Raw genomic sequence first — 21242 nt, 5'->3', positions numbered from 1 at the left:
ATAATCGCAGGGAGGCCGCCTATGGGCTGGCCAATCGTGGAGCAGGAGGGCGGGGCCTGTCTGAATACGGGTGGGGAATAACAAAATTAGGCGGTATTTTCAGAAGAGCTGCCGCTGTGGCTTCAGTTCAGTTGAGCTGTGAGGACGAAGAGACTGATATGAGTTCCTTCAGCTGCTGGAAGCGGTTCTTCAAACCATGACTGACGCTCAACAGGTCCGGCTGAGATGCCAGCTTTGCTGTGAACACAGTTAAAGTCGTTACAGTGCAGCCGTGTAGTTAAATGAGCAAATGGGGAACAGTGTGTTGGAGGTCAACATCAGCCGGGACTACGTCCAGAACAGCTCGGCTAAGATCAGGCAGGACTTCGCCTTCACTGCGCCCGTTCTGGCGCTGCTTATCGCCGTCATGGTGGTGCTGATCGGGGTCATCGTGCTGGGCAACGCGCTGGTCATCTTCGCCTTCAAGATGGACAGGAGTCTGAGGAGGCAGAGCAACTACTTCTTACTCAACCTGGCCATCTCTGATTTTCTTGTCGGTAAGTGCGGTTTGCTTTAGCTGACCTCTCCTTAACCCCTGTGGAAAACTAAGTTATCTCACAGGGTCAGCTGTGCTTCCTGTCTGCTCTTCTGGGAAAAAAAACATAAGTTTTTATCATTTTTTAGCCAAAAAAAGGCAAAGATAAGGTTGCTGTTGGAATAGTTCTTTTGCACTTGCTGCCTAAAATGTGACTGATCTTGTTAAATTCACTCCTCAGGATTTTTCAGTTCTTGTTATTTTGTTATTGTCCAAACAAATTGACTTTATATTAACAAATAGCAGTTAAATAGTACAGGACAGTCCTGTGTAAAACTTATAGACCACCCTTTCTGTTCAGTCAATGGTCAAGTACAAGCAATTCATTTTAAAAAAACAACCAAAACAAAAGAGGAGTTTCCAAAACTGGAGTTTAAAAAAATGATTAAAAGCTGCAGAGAAGATGTGACTCCAAACAACCACCTGGAAGACCTGGTAGACACCAAAACTGCCCCCATCAGATAAACTGCACTTAAAGCTTTTGTCTTTGAGAGAGAGGAGAAAATCAAGCTGCTTCAGATCTGAAAACATCCATAGATTTTTCTGCCCATCCTTCCACTGTGAGAAGACAACTCAGCGCTATGGGTCTGAAAGAAAGTGTAGCTTCCATGAAGCCTCACTGAGAAAAGGAGAAGCTGCTGGTGTTTCTCAGAACAATGGACTGACCACCCCAGAGTCCAGACCTCAACATCACTGAATGTGTTTGATTACTCGGATGATGAGAAGCAGAAAATGTTAAACCAACTTCAAAGACTGAACTTTGGAGGTGTGGAAAAATATCCCTGCAGATTTCCTTGAAAAACTGAAAGTCTACTGAAAAGAATGGAGGCTGGAATAAAGGTAAAACGTGGACACAAGAAATACTGAAAAAATATTAAATCTAGCTGTTGAGGCTTCTGTGGAGTTTTCTGTATTTATGTGTTTTCTTAAAAATAAATAACTTGTACTGTAGTTTTGACTAAAAATGAACTAAATGAAGGGTGATCTCTGGCTTTTGCACAATACAGTATTACCTATTTATCATATTAGTAAAACATCGCTTTGAGTTATTTTCATTATATTTATGTGTAAATCCTTCCAGGAAAAAGCAGCAAAACAAAGTAAAATGCCAAAAAAAAGTATTATAATCATGTGTGCAAATGTATGCATGAGTGCCTGTGGTGCCTGAGCTGGGTAATTAAATGCCTTTACAGCGTTAAAGGTTAGACTGAGTATTTTTGTACCATGTTTCAGTGTGTCAGGGAGGTGTCCTGCTGTCATTTCCCCCAGGCTCTCTGTTTCATGATTGAATTGGCGCTGAGTAATTTACTGCAGCATCCTCGTTCAGGATCTACCGCAGGAGTGGGTGAGGGGAGCTGCCAAAGCCTGTCCAGTGTGAAAATTTAAATCTTCCAGTTTAGTGACATGTCATTCATTTTTATTTCCGTGTTGACAGGTTTGTGTGGGAAGCAAATGTTCCAAAATGCGTAGATTGTTATTTTTTTGTCAAGAAGTGTTGCCAAAATAAGTGATTTAATCCGTATAGTCAGTAACCCGGAGGTTTGATTCCAGAATTGCCTTCAGCTAATGAATGCTTTCCATTTCGTTACTGCTTTCAATTTTCAGTGTTTTCCACACTGAGGAATGTAATGTGGAATTGAAACCCCTCTTGAGGAAACACAGGAAAATGGAACTAAACTGGAAATGCACCTCAGAATAGAATAGAATAGAATAGAATAGAATGCCTGTATTGTCATTGTATAAAATATACAACTAAATTAAGAGTACAACACTTAATCAGTGCAAACCAAGACAGACAAACAAGTAAAGAACTGTAAAAAACATATTGCACTAAAATGTAATAATAATATAAAATTATTAAAAAAAAAAAAAAAAACTTTTACTAATAAACTAAGTTCAACAAGTGGCGGAAGTCCTCATGTCTTATGTGCTTATTCCAGTGTTTACTACTCATAAAAACTTAGTGTGTGTGGCTTTTGTGTGGTTTGTCCGGCTTTTGATGCACCTGTACCGTCTGGCAGACGGCAGGAGACTGAACAGTTGGTGTCCAGGATGGTAAGGGTCCTTTGTTATTTTCCTGGCTCTGCTGAGGCACCGGGAGCGGGAGATGTCTTCCAGAGAGGGCAGAGGGCAGCTGATGATTTTTTGAGCAGTATTAATGACCTTCTGTAGAGTTCTCCTATCGGCTACTGAGCAGCCAGCGTAACACACTGTAATGCAGTACGCCAGTGCACTCTCATAAGGGACGCCAGTGTACGGCAGTACACTCTCAGAAGAATTCCATGAAATTCCAGTGTAGCATAGGGTGTGAAGGCAGCTCAGACTGATTAGGTGCTTTAAGTACAGTTGACAGCATGAATGGAGGTGTCAAAACTGCTAGTTCTACCTTAACTGTTAAAGAATTCAATTTATCATTCCCTGCAGCACTGAATGCAGTAACACCTTCATCTCTCGAGAATGCTTATGTCAAGCTGTATTCATCACTGTGTGTAGTATACATGGGGGTTGTGTGCTGATATCCAGTATTTTTTATGTGTATATATATTTATAATGTAGAAACTGGGACTGAAAACACCTGGCATAGCCTTACAGAGAATTATTGAATATATTTGCAAAGGTTTAAAGTGCAGTAAAATGAATGCAATGCAGACATTTTAGCATATTAGTTTCGCATCGCCTAAATATTCTTCTCTTCTAAAGTAAAATATATATGTTATCAAAAATTGGTTTGAAACATCTGTCAAAATTAAATATCTGTCAAAATTAAACATCTGTCCGATGCTGATCATCTTTAAAGCAGTTATCTGCCCATAGAAATATTCCAATATTATTGTGCACCTCTAGTGTATAGTGTAAGGTGAAAACCAGTAATACACCCTTTTTGAGACCAAAGTTATTCTCAGCAGTTTTTTATAATCGTTGTCTGTGCAGATTTTGTCGGTCTCCATTCTTTTCTTCAATGAACAATGTTTCAGACCACAGCATGTTGTAGTTCATAAGCATGCAAACATGCCTTTATAAATACACTCACTTACTTCATTAGAAACATCTACAGTGGCCCCCAGAAGGTTTGGACTCTTCTACACTGTTAGAAATAAAGGTACAGTACAGGTACATTTTTCATTCATGAAGGTACGAACAATGTAAATGTTCTCTCAAAGGTACAACAGAGGTTTTAAAGTCCAGATGTAAACCTTAAATAAGTTTTTCCAGGTGAAAAGTACAGATTTGTACCTTTTCATAACCGAATATTTTAAAAAAGAACAATAAAATAAAAGCCTGGAGACGAGACGGGGTGTGTGGAGTCAGTACAACTTAGAAATATAATTTCAGTGGATTATGGTACAGTTATGTTCCCTGACTAAAGGCACTGAGATGTACCCTTGAGGGGACCACCCCAGTGACAAGAGGGCCACTGCACCAGTGACAGTTTCATACCTTTATTTCTGAGAGTGTAGCTGTTGGTAAACTTCAATGAAGTTCTTATGTAACTTCATAGTTTTTTTTTAATAGAATGGTATTTGTTTTAGGGAAAAACACTTTTGCACAACACCAAACTGATGATAGACTCGTTGTGTGGAGAAGAATTCCATCCAGAAACGTCAAAGACAGGGTCTGGTTTTCTTACATGGGTGACAGTGAGCTTGAGATCATGAACTCAGAAGTGTATGAGGACATTTTGATGCAAGCCTGCAGACGTGTGTAAATAAACTACTCGAACAACAATGATCTGAAATAAATAGAACAGATAAATAAACAGAATAAATGCCTCTTGGTTTAACATTCGTAGCACAATAAAAATATGTTTTAATCATGCCACAAATGTCCAAATACTTTTTGGGGACCTCTGTATCTTGTGCTTCTACTCACAGGCCATTTTGTGAGCCTCACCTACCTGATAGGTCCAATGTATAGGTGTACCAAAACTGACTGAAGTCCACCTTTTGGTACTCAATTTCACCCCCCACCCCGTTTATTGGATCATATGGGTTGGTTTCTGACCACAGGACAGATGTTGTCCAGATATTATTTGGGTGGCAGATCATTTTCAGCACAGCAGTGACCCTGATATGGCAGTGTGTGTATCAGACACAGTGTGCTTGAAGTGTTTGAGTGTATCAGACACAGCAGTGTTTCTGAGTCTTTACACATCAGTGGCACTTCTAGATTGACAGCGGACTAGTACCCAAATAATATCTGGACGACAGAGGTCCTGTGGTCCGAAACTGACCAGTGATGGAGGGCCAGAGGATAGCTAGTGCAGACTGTGCATCTAACTGTATGCTAGCAAGGTGGGGCCACAAGAGAGGGCCCTTTAGAAATGTAGTACTGTGCAAAAGTCAGAGATCACCATTTGTTTATTTCATTTCTGGTAAAAATGGACATTAAGTATGTTAAGTTATTCACCATCTAAATTTCAGATCTTTTTTCAGTATTTAGTGCATAAATTCTACCTTTATTACAGCTTCCCTTCTTTTCAGGAGACTTGCTTTCAGCTTTTACAGAAATCTGCAGGGATATTTTTTACACATCTTCAAAGTTTCGTCTTAGATGTTGGTTTAGCATTTTCCGCTTCTCACAATCAAAATGATCAAACACATTCAGTGATGTTGAGACCTGGACTGGGGTGGTCAGTCTATTGTTCTGAGAACACCAGCAGCTGCTTTGTTTGATTGGCAAATTCTTTTTCATGTGTTTTTCTCAGTAAAGGCTTTCTGTCAGCTACACATCCTTCTATATTAGTCTCCTCAATAATACCTCCTGATAAATTAATAACTAGTACTTGCATTGGAAGTTTTGAGTGGAAATAAAATTAATGAAGGGTCTCTGACACAGTTTTACACACTACTGTATACATATGAATCTACGGGATGTGATGCTGTGCATCACATATAATCTAACAGGGCAATGAGGAATTATAAACATTTCTCTTGTATAATAAACAAGTTTTCTCTTCCATTTTATTTTGTACACACACTCAGCTTTAAGCCTACAACTGCTGTAACTATGGCTGTGCTGTCACTGACTATAAGAGGTTATTGTTGGGGGCGGTGTACCTGCTGAAGTGCCTGGTCATTGTTTGCTTATGCAGTCCTTGTAATTAGCATAAGCGCTATTAATATATGTGTTTGCATAAGCTGAAAAAAAAATCCAGCTAATTAGGGCCTGTTCATGAAGGCCGTGAACGGAATCTGACCAGTACAAAGCATGCGACAGTGTAATCTCTGTACAACTGCGGTCCAGAATTGGTGATTTAAATTAAAAGCACAAAACCAGTTGTGCACAATATGGCAGTGAGGGCTAAACAATATTGTGAAAATGACACATTGTAATATTTTAATTTTTGCAATAAATATTGTAGTGAAAAGCATAGTCCAAAAAATGAAAAATGTGACTGTGGTTAACCTTCCAGTAGACTTGTGCCATAATGCCATATTTAACATGCATGCTAATGCTGTCGTAGACCCTTCAAAATAGAGCTGAAAAGGCTGGTTATGGAGGAGGGAGCCATCGTGAGCATTTATGAGAACATTTAAACAGCTATTATGACTCACAGTGGGAACTTTACTAGCGGCACAGTGAGAAAAATTGAACTAATTTGGGATTGGGTAATGGCCGATTACGCTCCTTTGAGCACATTTCAGCTGAGTTTAATTTATGTCATCTTCACTGGAGTGAATATGTTGGTTGTCGTGAACAGACACATGTTTCATAAGGATGTGTTGCATTGTTTGTTGGGTTTAGATTAACCTGTCTTTAATGTGTGTATGTAATCTTGCTATTGTTTTGTCTCGATTGGAAAAAATGAACGACATGCCAAACACTTTGCTTAGTATGCTGCCATCATGGTGCTGCATAGGCCTCATTACTTGCCATGATCTTGTCAAAAAAACACTGACCATCCAAAAAAAAAAGGTTGCCAGGTAAGGCCCACCAAATATCTAGTGTACAGGGGCCTGTTATTTGATTATCTGGGCCTGATTTTTAACCATCTGGTTTGGCATCTGAAAACATGAAGCGGTCTCCATTGAATGGCTGCATGCTTTTTCACAGTCAGACATGATTTTTTAGGCGAAGAGTGTTCAGAGGGATGAAAATCAAAGTCAGGCTGTGGAGCGGTGTGCAGTTTGTTTAAGGAGCAGATTGCTGGTTCTGTCAGAGCCAAAGTAAAAGACAGGGTCATGGTGGATTTTTGCAGCCAAATATTCAGTAGTTTACAGCCAGAAATGAAAACAAAACAATACAAAGATCAATTCATCATCATGCACTGCTGCTCAATACAAGAACCATGTAGACAACAGAAGCCTTCTATACTTCTGTATATTATTGCAAATTACACCTAGTTTAAATAACGAGTTTTGCTTTCCAGATATGCCTATGATTTGTTTCACAAATGATAAGACAAGGAAGTATTTTGTGAGCGTACACGACTGGCAACTGACGAACAAATGTTGACAGAAAAGTTGGAAATGAAAGAAAATAAACTGGTTGGGATTAGAAAACAATGAAAACACTCCAGTTTTCTTTTTTATTGCCTTCCCTTTTGCTGTTCTCTCCCTCTCTTTCTCTCCTTCTGTCCTACAGCGGCTCCACTACAGAGTTTAAGCACAGATAATGAACGTAATCTCAAACATAAATATCCTCTTGGCTTAAGATAATCACACATTAATATAGCGTTAAAAGTTCTACACACTTCAAGTTTCCTTTCGGTAATTATATTTGTCTTTCGGGAACACTTTAATGAGTAAAATAATATGATAGGTCATATGAGACTTAATAATTCTTATAATTGGGTTTTCATAGCGTTGACTCTACCATGACTACTAACCAATTTTTTTTAATGAGGTAAAAAAAGAACCCATGAAACCAGACAGGCAAAAAACAAAGGCTATAAAAGGCTATATGTGCATGAAACTATAATATAAGCATTAATTAGAAAACACAAATACAAACCCAATTCCTAAAAAGGTGTGAATTGTCCTGTTCCACCTTGCAGCAGTTACACACTGGTGTTATTATAATAACTGCTGCACAGTCATAGCCCGCCTTACTTTTCTATAGCTTAGTGACATTAAACTGATGCGCAGTAGCTTTAGCTTGCATGTAGCAATATTAGTATTAAGACATTTTAACAACCTCATAATTCAGAGGATCCAGTGATATTTGGGAGAAAAATGTACACAGAACAAAATGTATCAGGTTCTGAACATTTTTATTTTACCGCAGTGTGTGGTAAAACCCAGATAGAGGCAGAAAACCCCAATTATTCTGACCATAGAGAAATCGAGTTTAGACCCGGAGGTTCTAATAAGGGCATAACTCGGACTACAGAATGACGCACGACTACAGTGGTCTATTGATCCAGGTTTGAGAGAGGAATTTTTTGAGCTGTACACCTGCATAGGGCTTTTGTTGCCATATTTCAAGCCACATGTTTTCTATGGGAGATTGGACTGCCGGCATGTCCAGTCCAGTCATTGGCGATGTCATGTTGAAATAACTTGACTTGAAATAAGCATGGATGTCCCTGAAAAAGATGGCATTTAAAAGGCAGCATATGTTGCTTCAGAACTTGTTCAGTGTTAAAGGTCCTTCACAGATGTGCAGGTTTCCTGCTAATACCCCCCCCCATACCATGACAGATGCTGGCTTTTGAACTTTACATTGGTAACAATCTGCACAGTTCTTTACTTCTCTGACTGCAAGAAAACAACAGCCATTATTTTCATAAACAGTCTGATTTCGTAACAGTCTTGACTTGTCAGACCACAGTACATGTTTCCACTGAGCATCAGTCCATTTCAGATGCGCTCAAGCCCAGAGAAGTCGGTAGGGTTTCTGGATGCTGTTAGCGTATGATTTCCTCTGTGCATAGTACAGTGTTAACATGCATTTGCTGGTGCAGTGACAAACTGTATTTATTGACAAGTCTGTCGAAATAATATTCCTGAGCTGATATCCATCACAGAAACCACCAGTTTTTAATGAAGTGCCATCTATGGGATTGAAGGTCATGTGTATTCAATTCTGGTTTTCACCCTTGCCCTTTGCACACAGAGATTTCTCTGGATTCCATGGATCTTCTGATGTTATTATGCACTGAGTGCATATGAAATACTTAAAATCCTCAGTTGCTCACTGAGGAAAGTTGTTCTTAAACTGATTTTTTGCTGATACATTTTTGGCATTTTCTGCCTTTCCTGAATACTGCTTTTATACCCAAGCATGATTGCAGGACCTGTTTAAGATGCTTTCTGAACATTTCAGAATGTTCCTAGTTTTAGTCTTAGGTGACCAAAAATTGATTTACTTTTAAGAATGTGCCCAGTAGTTAATTTGGCCACACTTAACTCAATCTCTCTAATTGTATTGTTTTGATTTTTCAGCCTGATGGTGACTTGCTTCACTGGTAGTGAAGCTCTTTGAACTTCAAATTGAGGTTTAACAGCAGCAGATTGCAAATGCAAATGGCACTTGAAAGCAACTCTAGACCTTTTATGAACCATTCTATTGAATTAGCTCAAACTGTGACCCCACAGTAGAAGACATATGTAAAAAAGCAGTTAAGTATTCAGACTAAATATAATATTTACAAAGTATAGATATTTACAAAGACTATTTTATGATCTATTTAAACCCAAGGCATTAATTGAGTAAGTAATAAGCTAAATATATTAAAAATCATTATTTATACAGTACTTTGTTGGCAGATGTCTGTCCCAAACACTAACCTCTAAATTTTAACTTGTGAAAATAATACTTTTTTTGATTACTTTTAAAGTGAAGTTGAAAGATTTAGATTTATCACGACTTTATTCAAAAAAATGCTGTCCTATGATTTCATGTCACTACTGAAACACAAAGGTTTCAGATTGCAAGCAAATTGGATTTGTTTCTCAAATCAGATCTATTTAGACAGATTGTCCGCACTGTTATTTGCAGTTGATCAGATCGGATTTGTGTATCCAGACATCACCAACATATCTGCATGGCTTGCTGTTGTAACGACATAGGCATCAGTAACTATGTAGCTATGCTGGTGACACGTATTTTAAATGTGAATGCAGGAGAGATGGAGGTGCATCATCTCACCCCCCAAACTCTTCAAAATGCTCTGCTTAAGCAAGTCAGTAGGCTTTAATTGTCATTCCATCTATGTACAAGTATGCAGTGGAGCGAAATTACATTCCTCCAGGACCATGGTGCAACATGGAACAAAATAGACAGTACAGACAAAGTGCAAACATCCAGAAAAGGGTGCAAAACATTAAAGAATGAATCTTTGACACGCTTCTTGAATCCCAGCACTTCTGTTATTCTAGATTTGACATTGTCGTTGTTTGTCGCGTTGCGAGTGACGCTCAACACACTTTGAAATCCAATTTTGAGCAGCCAGAGCTTCCAGACTGAGACGCATCTGTAAAAATCCGATTGGGATCACATTTCAAGGTGCCTTGCTCAAGACAGTACATGACTGCATGACCGCAGCACTGCTGTGTCTGATCCACTCAGACCAGCACAACACTAACTAACACACCACCACCACATCAGTGTTACTGCAGTGCTGAGAACGATCCACCACCCAAATAGTACCTGCTCTGTTTGGGTCCATGGGGGTCCTGACCACTGAAGAACAGGGTAAAAGGGGGCTAACAAAGTATGCAGAGAAACAGATGGACTACAGTCTGTAACTGTAGAACTACAAAGTGACCCTATATAGTAAGTGGAGCTGATAAAATGGACAAGGAGGTGGTCATAATGTTATGCCTGATTGGTGTAAATAGCCACATTATTAATTTGTTTTACATATCCTACGTATATGGCTGAAAGACCTTAGATATAAAATAGAATGATGCCAAATACAGTTGTGCAAATAGGAAAGGAAAATGATGTGTTCTCACATTCCACAGAAAGCAGTCTTTGCGGTATTTTTGAGGCAACATTTCAACACTGCTTCAAGTGTTTGGATGATGCAGTATCGGTCGCACTCATTTAAGCAAGCTTTTTCAAAAGCAGCAAATTAGGAAGAAGAGTGTAGTACTACCATAAAAGAAGGTGAGATTCTTCCTTAGACACTCAACAAGGCTGTTCAGCTCAACGCTGCATTACTGCATTACTCTCCATAAGCATATGAATGGCAAGTAGATGTGTTGATATTCAATAATATGCTATGTCGTATTCAGCTCAAGAGACTTTGAAGTCCTGTTATGGTATTTTAGTCGAACAAGCACAGTCCACAGTAAATTTTCAGTGCTATCTTTTCACACTCAATGTGCTATGTAGAGTTCCAAGGGCCATCAAAGCAAAACCAAAGACATGATGTACATTAAGACTGTCAGAAAACAGGACTCATCAGAAACACATGAAGAGCATCATTCTGGCATGTTTTTGTGGGAACCAAATGTTCTGAAACATCCAGATTGTTATTATGCGTCAGGACTGCACTTCCTCCGTTCCCAAGGAAGTGACTGAATTCTTACAGACGCTAATTTGGAGGGTTTGATCCCAGAATTGAGGTCGGTTAATAAATGCTTTCACTAGTGTTTTCCATTTCCAGTGTTTCTTACACTGAGGAGTCTGAAGTGGAATTGGAAAAAGCCCTCAAGGAAGCACGTGGAGCTGGAACTACTTTGGAATTATGTCTATATTTAAATGGAAATTCCACACATTTTTCCAAATTCCTGCATAATTCAATCCTGTCATTCTGAGTGGTTTGATGTGTGGGGCAATATTGAGAAACGTACCAAGTCAGAATCGCCTCATGCCAAGAATGTAGTTAAAAAAATACATTATAGGCCAAAAGCTTCTCTCAAATCTGTAGGAAGATAATGTCTCTGGCATCAGGCAGACGAAACCATTTCATTTAATAACTTTCTGTGAAGGACCTTTTAGAGACATTAAACGCTTCAGACGTCTGGTTCCTGTCACCACCACTGTGAGCAATTCTGACTCAGTAAGTTTCTCTAGAACAGCACCTTTCACACCAAACCACTCTGAATGATTGTGTAATTCATAATCAGTTCAGAAATTTGGAAAGGAGAATTTCATGAATTTCCAAAAAATAATTTCCAAAAATTCATGAAATAGCCGAAACCGTTCCCAGATAAACTAGTTTCAAATGGAGCTTTTTATCACTTTCGCAGTTGAAATGGTGTATTTAAAGGAGGGAATTATGGCAGAAATGTAATATTCTGCTTTGTACTGTGGTTGTGATTTACCTTCCAATATATTAAAAACAAATGAATGAACCCCTCATGTAACATGTTTGAAGACTGACTTGCATGCTTTTTGACCGAAATGATCTACGTTTGTTGAATCATGAAATGCTTTGATTCATCAAAACACTTAAGGAATGTCTGTGATTGGTCAGAATAATCACAGCACACAAAACAACACTCTGTGATTGGCCAGAGACTAATTTGCATACTGCACACATCTGCGATATCAGTATTGAGAAGACCAATGTTGATATAACAACTGCACAACATGTGGTGCAGCCCTTATTGGGGCCTATTAGAAAAACTTGTTAAGTATTTTAGAAAAAGCCTAGGAAAGTTTATTCTCTAGAATTTCCGTTCCATTTATTATGACTGGAATTACATTTTAAATAGCACTGCAGTGATCTCACTGTGAGACCCATGAGACCTCATTTATGTGAATGGCTTTTCTTTCTTTCTCTAAGACTGAGCTTAAAGTTGTCTAGATCACAGCATAGTAAGAAGTGGAATTGAGGTTAAAAAATGTAGGTGATAGAAAATAACTGTCATGTTTGTTGTCTTGCTTTACCTTGAGGATTCTGCTGAAATGAATTTGTTTGGTGTTTTTTTTTCTGCAGGGGCTTTCTGTATTCCAGTCTATTTGCCCTACATACTGACAGGCAAATGGATGCTGGGTCGAGGGCTCTGTAAACTGTGGCTGGTTATGGACTACCTCCTCTGCACTGCCTCTGTCTTCAACATCGTTCTGATCAGCTACGATCGCTTTCTTTCCGTCACCAGAGCGGTGAGCCACTGGCATCTTGGCATTTTCTTGTGTTCATGTATCTGTTTTCTTGCATGACAATTATTTGACCAATTCAGTAATGGTTTACTGCACTTTATTACTTTAAACAAACAGAAAACAGCCTTTTCTTTCACATTGTATATTATAAGGCTGTATTCCGTTTACATTTGTAGTTCAGTCCCTTTGATCTGGACCAAAACAGAAAGTGATACAGTGGTACATTTTAGCTCTTGTTCGCTTAGTGTTCACACAGATTTGACATCGAATTAAAGATGTAAGCAAAAATAATATGGGCAAAAATTTACCACAGACATTTGGCAACAAAACTGAAATAATATCCAAAGAACTTTCTGAATCATGCTGCTCTCTGGCTTAAGTGAGCATGTGGGTTTTGTGTAGATCTTGTGATATTCTATGCCATCAAAGCCACGAGGGGCCACAGGTTACCATGTATTTTTCCATGACGCTAAGTAGGGTGAAATCAGTGTGCAAACACATGGCCTTGAATGTTTTACTGCTTTTATAAAACGTCATAAACTTCAGACATCTGGTTCCTGTCATCATCACTGTGAATGATTCTGACTTGTTAAGTTTCTCTAGAACAGCACGTTTCACATCAAACACTCTGAATGACTGTTTACATCATAACCAGCCAGTTATGTGGAATTTTTTGAAAAATTGTTTGTAGCGTTTGTCCCAAATAATGCACGTAAGCGTGTTTTTTGGGTTGTTTTGGCTACTGCGCTTGTGCAGTTCTCCACAACCAAGCCCATGTAGAGGGGGATTTTTCCTACTTGCGGCTTAGCCAGCGAGCTGATTGGCTCTTTTTAGTGAAGGGCGGGACTTTCTCCATAAACAGATGCCATGTTGAGTGCAACAAACGTTCCCATTCTTTTTTCCAACCAGTGAGTAGTCTCCTCCTTTATAATGTCTCTGATACCCTGTCACTTTAGCATGCTGTTCACTGCAGCAAGGTCACAGTAAAGCAAGGTGGAGCTCCAAAACACAGCATTTGTTTATGGTTCCATTAACTGAGATTAAACTTAACATAAAGTAAGGAGAATGGAGGGAGCTGTGGGGATAAAGCAGTAAGCAGAAAGGCAGTTTTCCTTGCAGATTTTTTTTCATTCACTTACTCACAAACTCATGCGCTCTCTCTGTCAGCAGTAACTTAACAGGAAAAAATGGGGTACCTTCGCACTTCTTAAAGGCACAAGACTCCATTTTCCCCTCAATCACAACAATATTTTACCACTGTTAACAATAATTTGGTTCACTCTCTTCTGCTTGTATTGACCACTACTCAAATGCTGTGCTGCTGACTGGATGTGAATTATGCGCCCAGAAACACAGTCAACATTTATGTTTATGTAGAATTTGTAGCCCCCTAAAATCAGTATAGGATACAAATGTGATATGATTTCTCGCACCGGTCAATATAAAAAAAACATCTCTCACATTGCTGAATTTAGCTAACTGACTAAAGTTCACCAATATCACAGTCAATAATGTTTAATTAATGGAGGAAAAAAATCTTAATTGTGCTTAAATATGATTAAAAGTGCAGCCCTTCTGTGTTGGTATGCTGGACATCAAACACAGGGCACCACCAGCTCTGTGGCCTCTGAACATTATGCATTGGCTGTTCCACTCAGAGTGATTAACAGAGGCACTTATCACATTAATCATGCAATCTGCATTTAGAGAAGAGTTGAGGGGCTTTGTGAATTTGGCCCGTATTCAACAAGTGACACCGACAGCTGTAATCAGTGGCATCCAGTCAGCAGCCGTGCATGTCAACATCAGGAGCTCATATTTACCATACCTCTCACACAGTGGGTGCTGATATGGCCTCAGCTGTTTTGAGTGCACGTCCTGTTTTATGCATTTATAAGAATAGTGAGGACAGATATATGATTAATAAACATCAGCCGCTCTTTCTCTGCCCACACATTGTGTTAAACATGCGCAGCATGTTAAACATACTGCTCTCTCACTACAATACCCAGCATGCACAACCACTGAAATCGAGGCTAATACATTTAGGTATGATATTTGGCTTCCTAGCAGTATCATTAGCTATGTGGCTTCTTTCTGCTTTAGCCAGCTAGCAGGAAAAAAACAGCCCACCCCAAAAATCCACCCTAAAACAGCCTCGAAAGTTGCTCCCACCTTCAAGAAACATCATCAGAAGGGGCTTTTCTTAGTCATTTAACTGGAAAATCTTACTCTAGTGGCTACTACTGCACCAGTGTAGGTGAGTGGGCATGTTTACAACATATGTAGTAATGGTTACATTTTTAATTTTGGCTAGAGTGCCCCTTAAAATGAGAATAAAGTGTAATACCCAGTCCTGCTTGTGACACCATCCATGCTACTGCAAGGACAACAGTATTGGGACACACCTCTTAATCATTGAATTCAGGTGTTTCATTTAGTCCCATTGGCACAGGTGCATAAAACCAAGCACCTAGCCATGCAGTCTGCCTTTACAGACATTTGTGAAAGAATGGTTAATTCTAAAGAGCTCACTGAATTTGAGTGTGGCTCTGTAATAGGATGCCACCGTTTGTGAAGTTTCCTCCCTCCTAGATGTTCCACGATCAACTGTGAGTGGTATTATTGAAAAGTGGAAGCATTTAGGAACCACAGCAACTCAGCCACAGCAAGTCAAGAAGAGTCAGACCATGTAAAATTACGGAGCGGGTCGCCGAGCGCTGAGGCGCATAGTGCATAAAAGTCACCAACACTCTGCTGACTCAATACCTGCAGAGTTCCAAACCTCCTCTGTTTTATTATATTTGTTCAGTGATGCTGTTCTTATATCACTGAAACTGTAAAGGATGTTCTCAGGCTCAGCTGCTCTCACTTCAGAAATGTGAAAGCACTACTTACCAGTAGCAGATTCAAACTGCATTGAACGTACCTGGTATCTTCCTGAGTTCTTGGAAATGAAGGTTATATAAGCGGGAGTGCCTGTTTGATATTGTGAGATCTTTTTTCAAAGTGTCACATGCCTGCATCCTCCCACTACCAGGAAGAGCATTCTATGTTTCAGAGCGTAAATGGACTGAATGTTATACAACATAAAGGTGATTTCAGGTGAAATAGAAAATAATGAAAGCAGTTTTATAATTGTACATTTGTCTAATAAAGGTGTACAGTAGTTGTAACCATGAACACTTATAGTTATGTAAATGTAAATTCAAAGAAAATATTTATAAATTCTTAAGCATATTTAATCAAGCAATTCCCATCCAGACTAGTGGTAAACAATGGGGGAAAAATGATAAAAATGCCTGTTCAGTTAAGTGCAAATGATAATTGTTTAATTGTCAGGCAGTAACAAACCTCCTCGATGTAATTTTCATTCACTGATTACCTTCACTTTCTAAACACAGCTGAACACGAATTTATGCATTTATAATGTTTACTTTCAGCCATCCAGTTTTGCAAAATTGACACATCGAGCGTAGAGACAGAAGATTATGACTGATTAGTGAAGTTTATTACAGTGTACACCTGGCATCTTTGTATTAAATTCTCCTTTTTTCTGAGAATCTGTATCCAGTCAGCCATATTTTCTTATCAAATAGTTTCCAGGTAAATACCTCGAGCCTGGTGAACTATACATGGAAGCGTTTTGATTTCAGGAGTAGTGTCAGTTTACAAAACACTGAACTCGTGTATGGGAGGAACAGGAGGAAGCCAAAGGAAAGAGTAAGGAAGTAAGGCTGGTTGTCAGCTGAGGAGAGTTTTTTTTTTCTTATGCGTGAAAGGAAAATCACGAGGATAGGAAGCGAAAAGAGCGGAGGAGTATGAGGGAAGGTCTTCACTGGGCTCCCTCGGTTTGAAGAAATAATATTTTCTCCGAAGTGTGAAAGTGGGTGTCCGGCTAGATTCTTTTCAGTTTTGTTTTGACAGTATTACATGAGATTATCAAAACATCATGCCCAGATAGCCGGCGTACACACCCACGAGAAATATTTCATACAGCATATGATATGACACAGCCATGGACTAACCTTTACTGAGTATGAAATAGATATAGTTACAATCAAAATTGTACATTTGCTTGAAATTGATTGTTCATTATAATTTAAGCTTTAAAATGTATGCATTTTATTAATCACTTGTTAAAATGATCTGATATAATTGTTCGTGTATGTATGTAACAGTAATTAAATTGCAATCACAATTATACATTTGAAATGGGTGGAAGGGGATTTCACTGTGAAAGCCTGAAATGTGTATAATATGATGTTACTAAGAGTAAATATTAAATCAACAGGTTAACTAATAAGTGACCTACTTAGCAGTTTAGAGATCTGAAAACGGCAAAGTACACCCAGCAAAGCAGAAACAAACAAGTGGATCTTAAAGATAAATGTTCTTTAAAGCTGTAAGTGATAAATGTATCTTAAATATTGAGTTTTATTTAAGATATTTTCTCTTTCTCATTTTCAGGAAAAAACACTGTGTCCACTCACTGTCCACTCTATTAGACACTCCTACCTTGTCAGTCCACCTTGTAGATGTAAAGTCAGAGACAATAGCTCATCTGCTGCTGCACAGTTTTGTTGGTCATCCTCTAGTCCTTCATCAGTGGTCACAGGACGCTGCCCACAGGACGCTGTTGGCTGGATATTTTTGGTTGGTGGACTGTTCTCAGTCCAGCAGTGACACTGAGGTATTTAAAAACTCCAGCAGCACTGCTGTGTCTGATCCACTCAGACCAGCGCAACACACACTAACACACCACCACCACATCAGTGTTACTGCAGTGCTGAGAATGATCCACCACCCAAATAATACCTGCTCTGTGAGGGTCCATGGGAGTCCTGACCACTGAAGAACAGGGTAAAAGGGGGCTAACAAAGTATGCAGAGAAACAGATGGACTACAGTCTGTAATATATATATATATGCACACACTAGACTCTAAATATATACACAATATACACATTAGTATAGCTAATATAAGTTAGAAGCTATGATATATACAGTTGTCCACCTTGTAGTCTGTGAGCTAGATAAATGAGGTGCAGGGTACACATGGGCTAGAAAAAAAAAAAATTCTGCTGGTTCAGTGATCCATTCTCTTCATTGTGATGACGGTTTAAAGATGAGACATTTTAGCTTCCTTTCATACTCACAATAAATGGATGGATGGATGGATGGATGAAAAAAAAATCCACCACAAATCAGTTGCAGTCTTTCAAAAGTTCCTTCCATCTACAAGATACATCATCAGAAGGAGGGATCTCACTCTAGCGACTACTGCTGCACTGATAGTGAACCTGTTTACAACAGATGTAGCCATGGTTACAGTTTTCATTTTAGACTGGACTGTACCTTTAAAGCTCATTTAAGGCACACTATTGGACTCTAAGGAATGTTTATAGCTCTATGAATATATTAACATTGTTTCTGACTTGAGGGACAAAAATGTATCATTTTATCTGACACTGTGTTCATAAGAACTTTGAAAGTGTCTGTAACCCCTGTGGCCAAGACTATCACTTTGAGAACTGTGATGTTCGAGATTGAAAAAGTCAGGCCTTCTAAAGGTGACTTCACACAAACCGGACAGATAAGATATGGAGGTCAGCCTTAGGAACTGATAATTCAAAGATAGAGGTATTTGGATCTATATTTTGCCTTTGAACATCTGAGAGGATGAATGAATCGCGCATGGAGGAGGCCTGGAGCTTTACCAAGTTCATGGTGATATCAACCAGTACACCTGTTGTCATAGCATCCTTCAAAGGCAAGGGCAGAGCAGCACAGCTCAAGCTAATGACAGTTCCAGCCCAATCTTCCAACCTCAGTCCCATCAAATTTGTATGGGATGAATTAGACAGAGCTGAAGCAAAACAAGTGCCTTACATCTCCAGGATTTTCTGAAGAAGGGCTGTGAAAGGATGTCAAGTGATTTTCTTGCTCCAACCTCGTAATTGGATGTCTGGTTTTTGTGGAGCTGTTGTGATGAGCAGAGGGTGACAGGTTTGACGGACGCATGATTTAAAGCCTTTACACAGAGCGGAATTTATTTGTGCAGTTCATTCAGACGTCACTAAATTAATTACAACTGACATACTTATTATACACACCAAATATGATTTTTCTGGTGGTGAAAATGCTGCATTATTATATTTGCCCTCTGTTTGTTTTTGTGAATGTTCACAGGTGGCATAAACTCACTCCACCAATAGTCTCTGGCATTGGTACAGTGGTAACCAAGATGAGCCTGTGTCCCTGTAATGTTTTGTCATGTGTGGTGCTGCATCTCCAATACCAACTTACATTGGGTTATGGACGTCTGTATGTGGAAGCTCTCAGAAAGTTCCAGCTCCTGAATGAGGTGGCGAAACTCTCTGAGCTGCTTTCACTTTTCCATAATGGAAAGTAGCCCACTCTATTCCACCGTTTACCCTTTTAGCGAGGAGTACAGGATGTCTTTTTGCACTTGAAGACACATGGTGTTCAGTGTAGTACAGCCTTTAAGTACAATTTTTGGTTTACTTGAACATTGCTTTAATAGACCTTGTGTAAAATGTTGAACACTGTGACTTCATTACTTCATTTTTAATTATTTATAAAAATGTGTATGTTAAATAGGGTTGGTTACTGGAAAAAAAATGTTTACAGTATTTAGGGCAGTCACGATTGATTTCTCAATTAGGAATTGGGAAATCTACCTATTTTTTTGATGATAAAGAAATCAGCAGCTTAACAAATATAAAGTACTGAGCAAAGGTCAGAGACCACCTTTCATTTATTTAATTTCCAGTCGAAATGGCCATTTAGTACAAGTTGTTCCTTCTTCAGGAGATATTTCTGAGGGGAAAGTCAAATGAAAAAATTATACATTTCCAAAATTTTATTAAAAGATTCAGAGAAAAAAGCACTTCTCATAACCACGCAAGATCTGGTAGACCACCAAAACTGCCCCCATCAGATAAACAGCACTTAAAATCAAGCTCTGCTCTTACTTCAGATCTGACAACATCCACAGGTGTTTCTGTCCGTCCTTCCACGGTGAGAAGACGACTCAGCGCTGTGAGTCTGAAAGGATGTGCAGCTGTCAAGAAGCCTCACTGTGAAAAGGAAATGGACAAAAATAGAGAGAAAATTTGTACCCCAGAGTCCAGACCTCAACCTCGCTGAATGTGTTTGGGATTTCTTGTAGCAGAAGCAGAAAATGCAACCAACTTCTAAGACTGAACTTTGGAGGTATGGAAAAATATCCCTGCAGATTTCTTTGAAAAACTGAAAGCAAGTCTCGTGCAAAAGAATAAAGGCTGTGATGAAGATAATGGATGGACACACTAAATACTGAAAAAATAATATTTTTTAGTTGTTGAGGCTTCTGTGTAATTTTATGTTAAATGTTTGTTTTCATACTCACACTTTTTTTTAACTCATACTTTGTTTCAACTCATACTTAATGGCTGTTTCTGTAATAAATTTAACTGAACAATATCACACCATAAATAGCTTTTCAGTGGTTCTACGATTTGTCATGCAAATTGCAAACTAGTCAAAGCAGATTCAACATGCATTTTAATTTTATGAAAAACAGTAATATATTAACATAGCCTTTGTAATGGGGACATGCCACTGCAGTGAAACATTTCTATTATGGTTACTGATGCTAGTTGTCCAGCCCAGAACATGAATAAAACATGCTTCAAACAGCCTGTTTTCTGCATGTATTGTTTATGTCTGAAGGTTACTATTTGTAGACACTATAGAAAATATAGTAGAATAAAAAGTAGATGTATTTTAACCATGACAAATGGTACCAGAGTAAAAGGTTCTAGTAAGAAGAACAACTGACAGAACCAGAACATGCCAGTGTCAAGAGCTGAGGTAAATGTTCTCTTCACCACTGTTCTGCCATAACCGTGACCTGCATCATGTTAATGTATCATCTAAGTGGTCCGCCCACTGATCTAATGGACTGCAGGAATATAAATGAACCATGTTCTTGCTGAAGTGTGACAAAGCATCAAAGCTCTCGTAGGAGCTCCGTCTGAGCAGACGACCCGGCCGCCCCGACAACGCCTGCTTTTGTTTGGTCCCTTCCCCGACTCACATACACGCACATGCACACAAACACTTAACATCAGAGCAGTGAATCCAAACCACACAGGCGTAATCTCAGCCTTTAATCTGGCACTCTGTGCTATTTGATCTCACAAACTCTGCCTTTGTCCATTCCACTCTACTTTAGATTATAGCTTCAATCAAAGGCGGGGAAGGAGGCCGAGTGCAAGCAGAAAAAAACAGAAGGCCGCAGGGCTCTGGATGCTAGTTCTGAGGTTACTGTGAGACAGAATACCTGTTTAATGAGTGCAAATGAGGGAGGAGTGTTGAAAATTGTGGGAAAATCTGATTCATGGCTGCAAGCAGCAAAGGTCCAAAGTCCAAAAGTTGCTTATTAAAGAGTGGTGCATAACATTTTGGAAAAAATCTCATGCAACCAGTGCATACAGACACTTGTGTTTTTCTGAGAAAGTTAGTGAAGTAGATCATCCGCCTGCCAGGTTATAAATGAAACCTGAACACAGGAAATGGAGCACATCACATCACAAAAATTTTAGGCCCCAGTACAGCAACACATTCCTTTGGTGTTTAATTACTACTCGAGAATAAAACCT

At 39.1% G+C, this 21242-nt stretch overlaps 1 protein-coding gene across 1 annotated transcript in view; it reads left to right on the top strand.

The window, feature by feature from the left end:
* Positions 1-289: 289 nt before the first annotated feature.
* LOC118826482 (histamine H3 receptor) overlaps positions 290-21242 on the top strand; it is a 34340-nt gene continuing 13387 nt past the window's right edge. Inside the window, exons 1-2 of the mRNA XM_036597468.1 lie at positions 290-536; positions 12411-12577. Of these exons, the coding sequence (XP_036453361.1) occupies positions 290-536; positions 12411-12577 (414 nt within the window). The remainder of the gene's footprint in view (positions 537-12410; positions 12578-21242) is intronic.

This window comes from Colossoma macropomum, unplaced genomic scaffold (assembly GCF_904425465.1).
Source record: "Colossoma macropomum unplaced genomic scaffold, Colossoma_macropomum, whole genome shotgun sequence".
Lineage (NCBI taxonomy): Eukaryota > Metazoa > Chordata > Actinopteri > Characiformes > Serrasalmidae > Colossoma > Colossoma macropomum.
The sequence above is the reverse complement of the archived record's forward strand: the minus strand, read 5'-3'. Positions and strand labels throughout refer to the sequence as shown.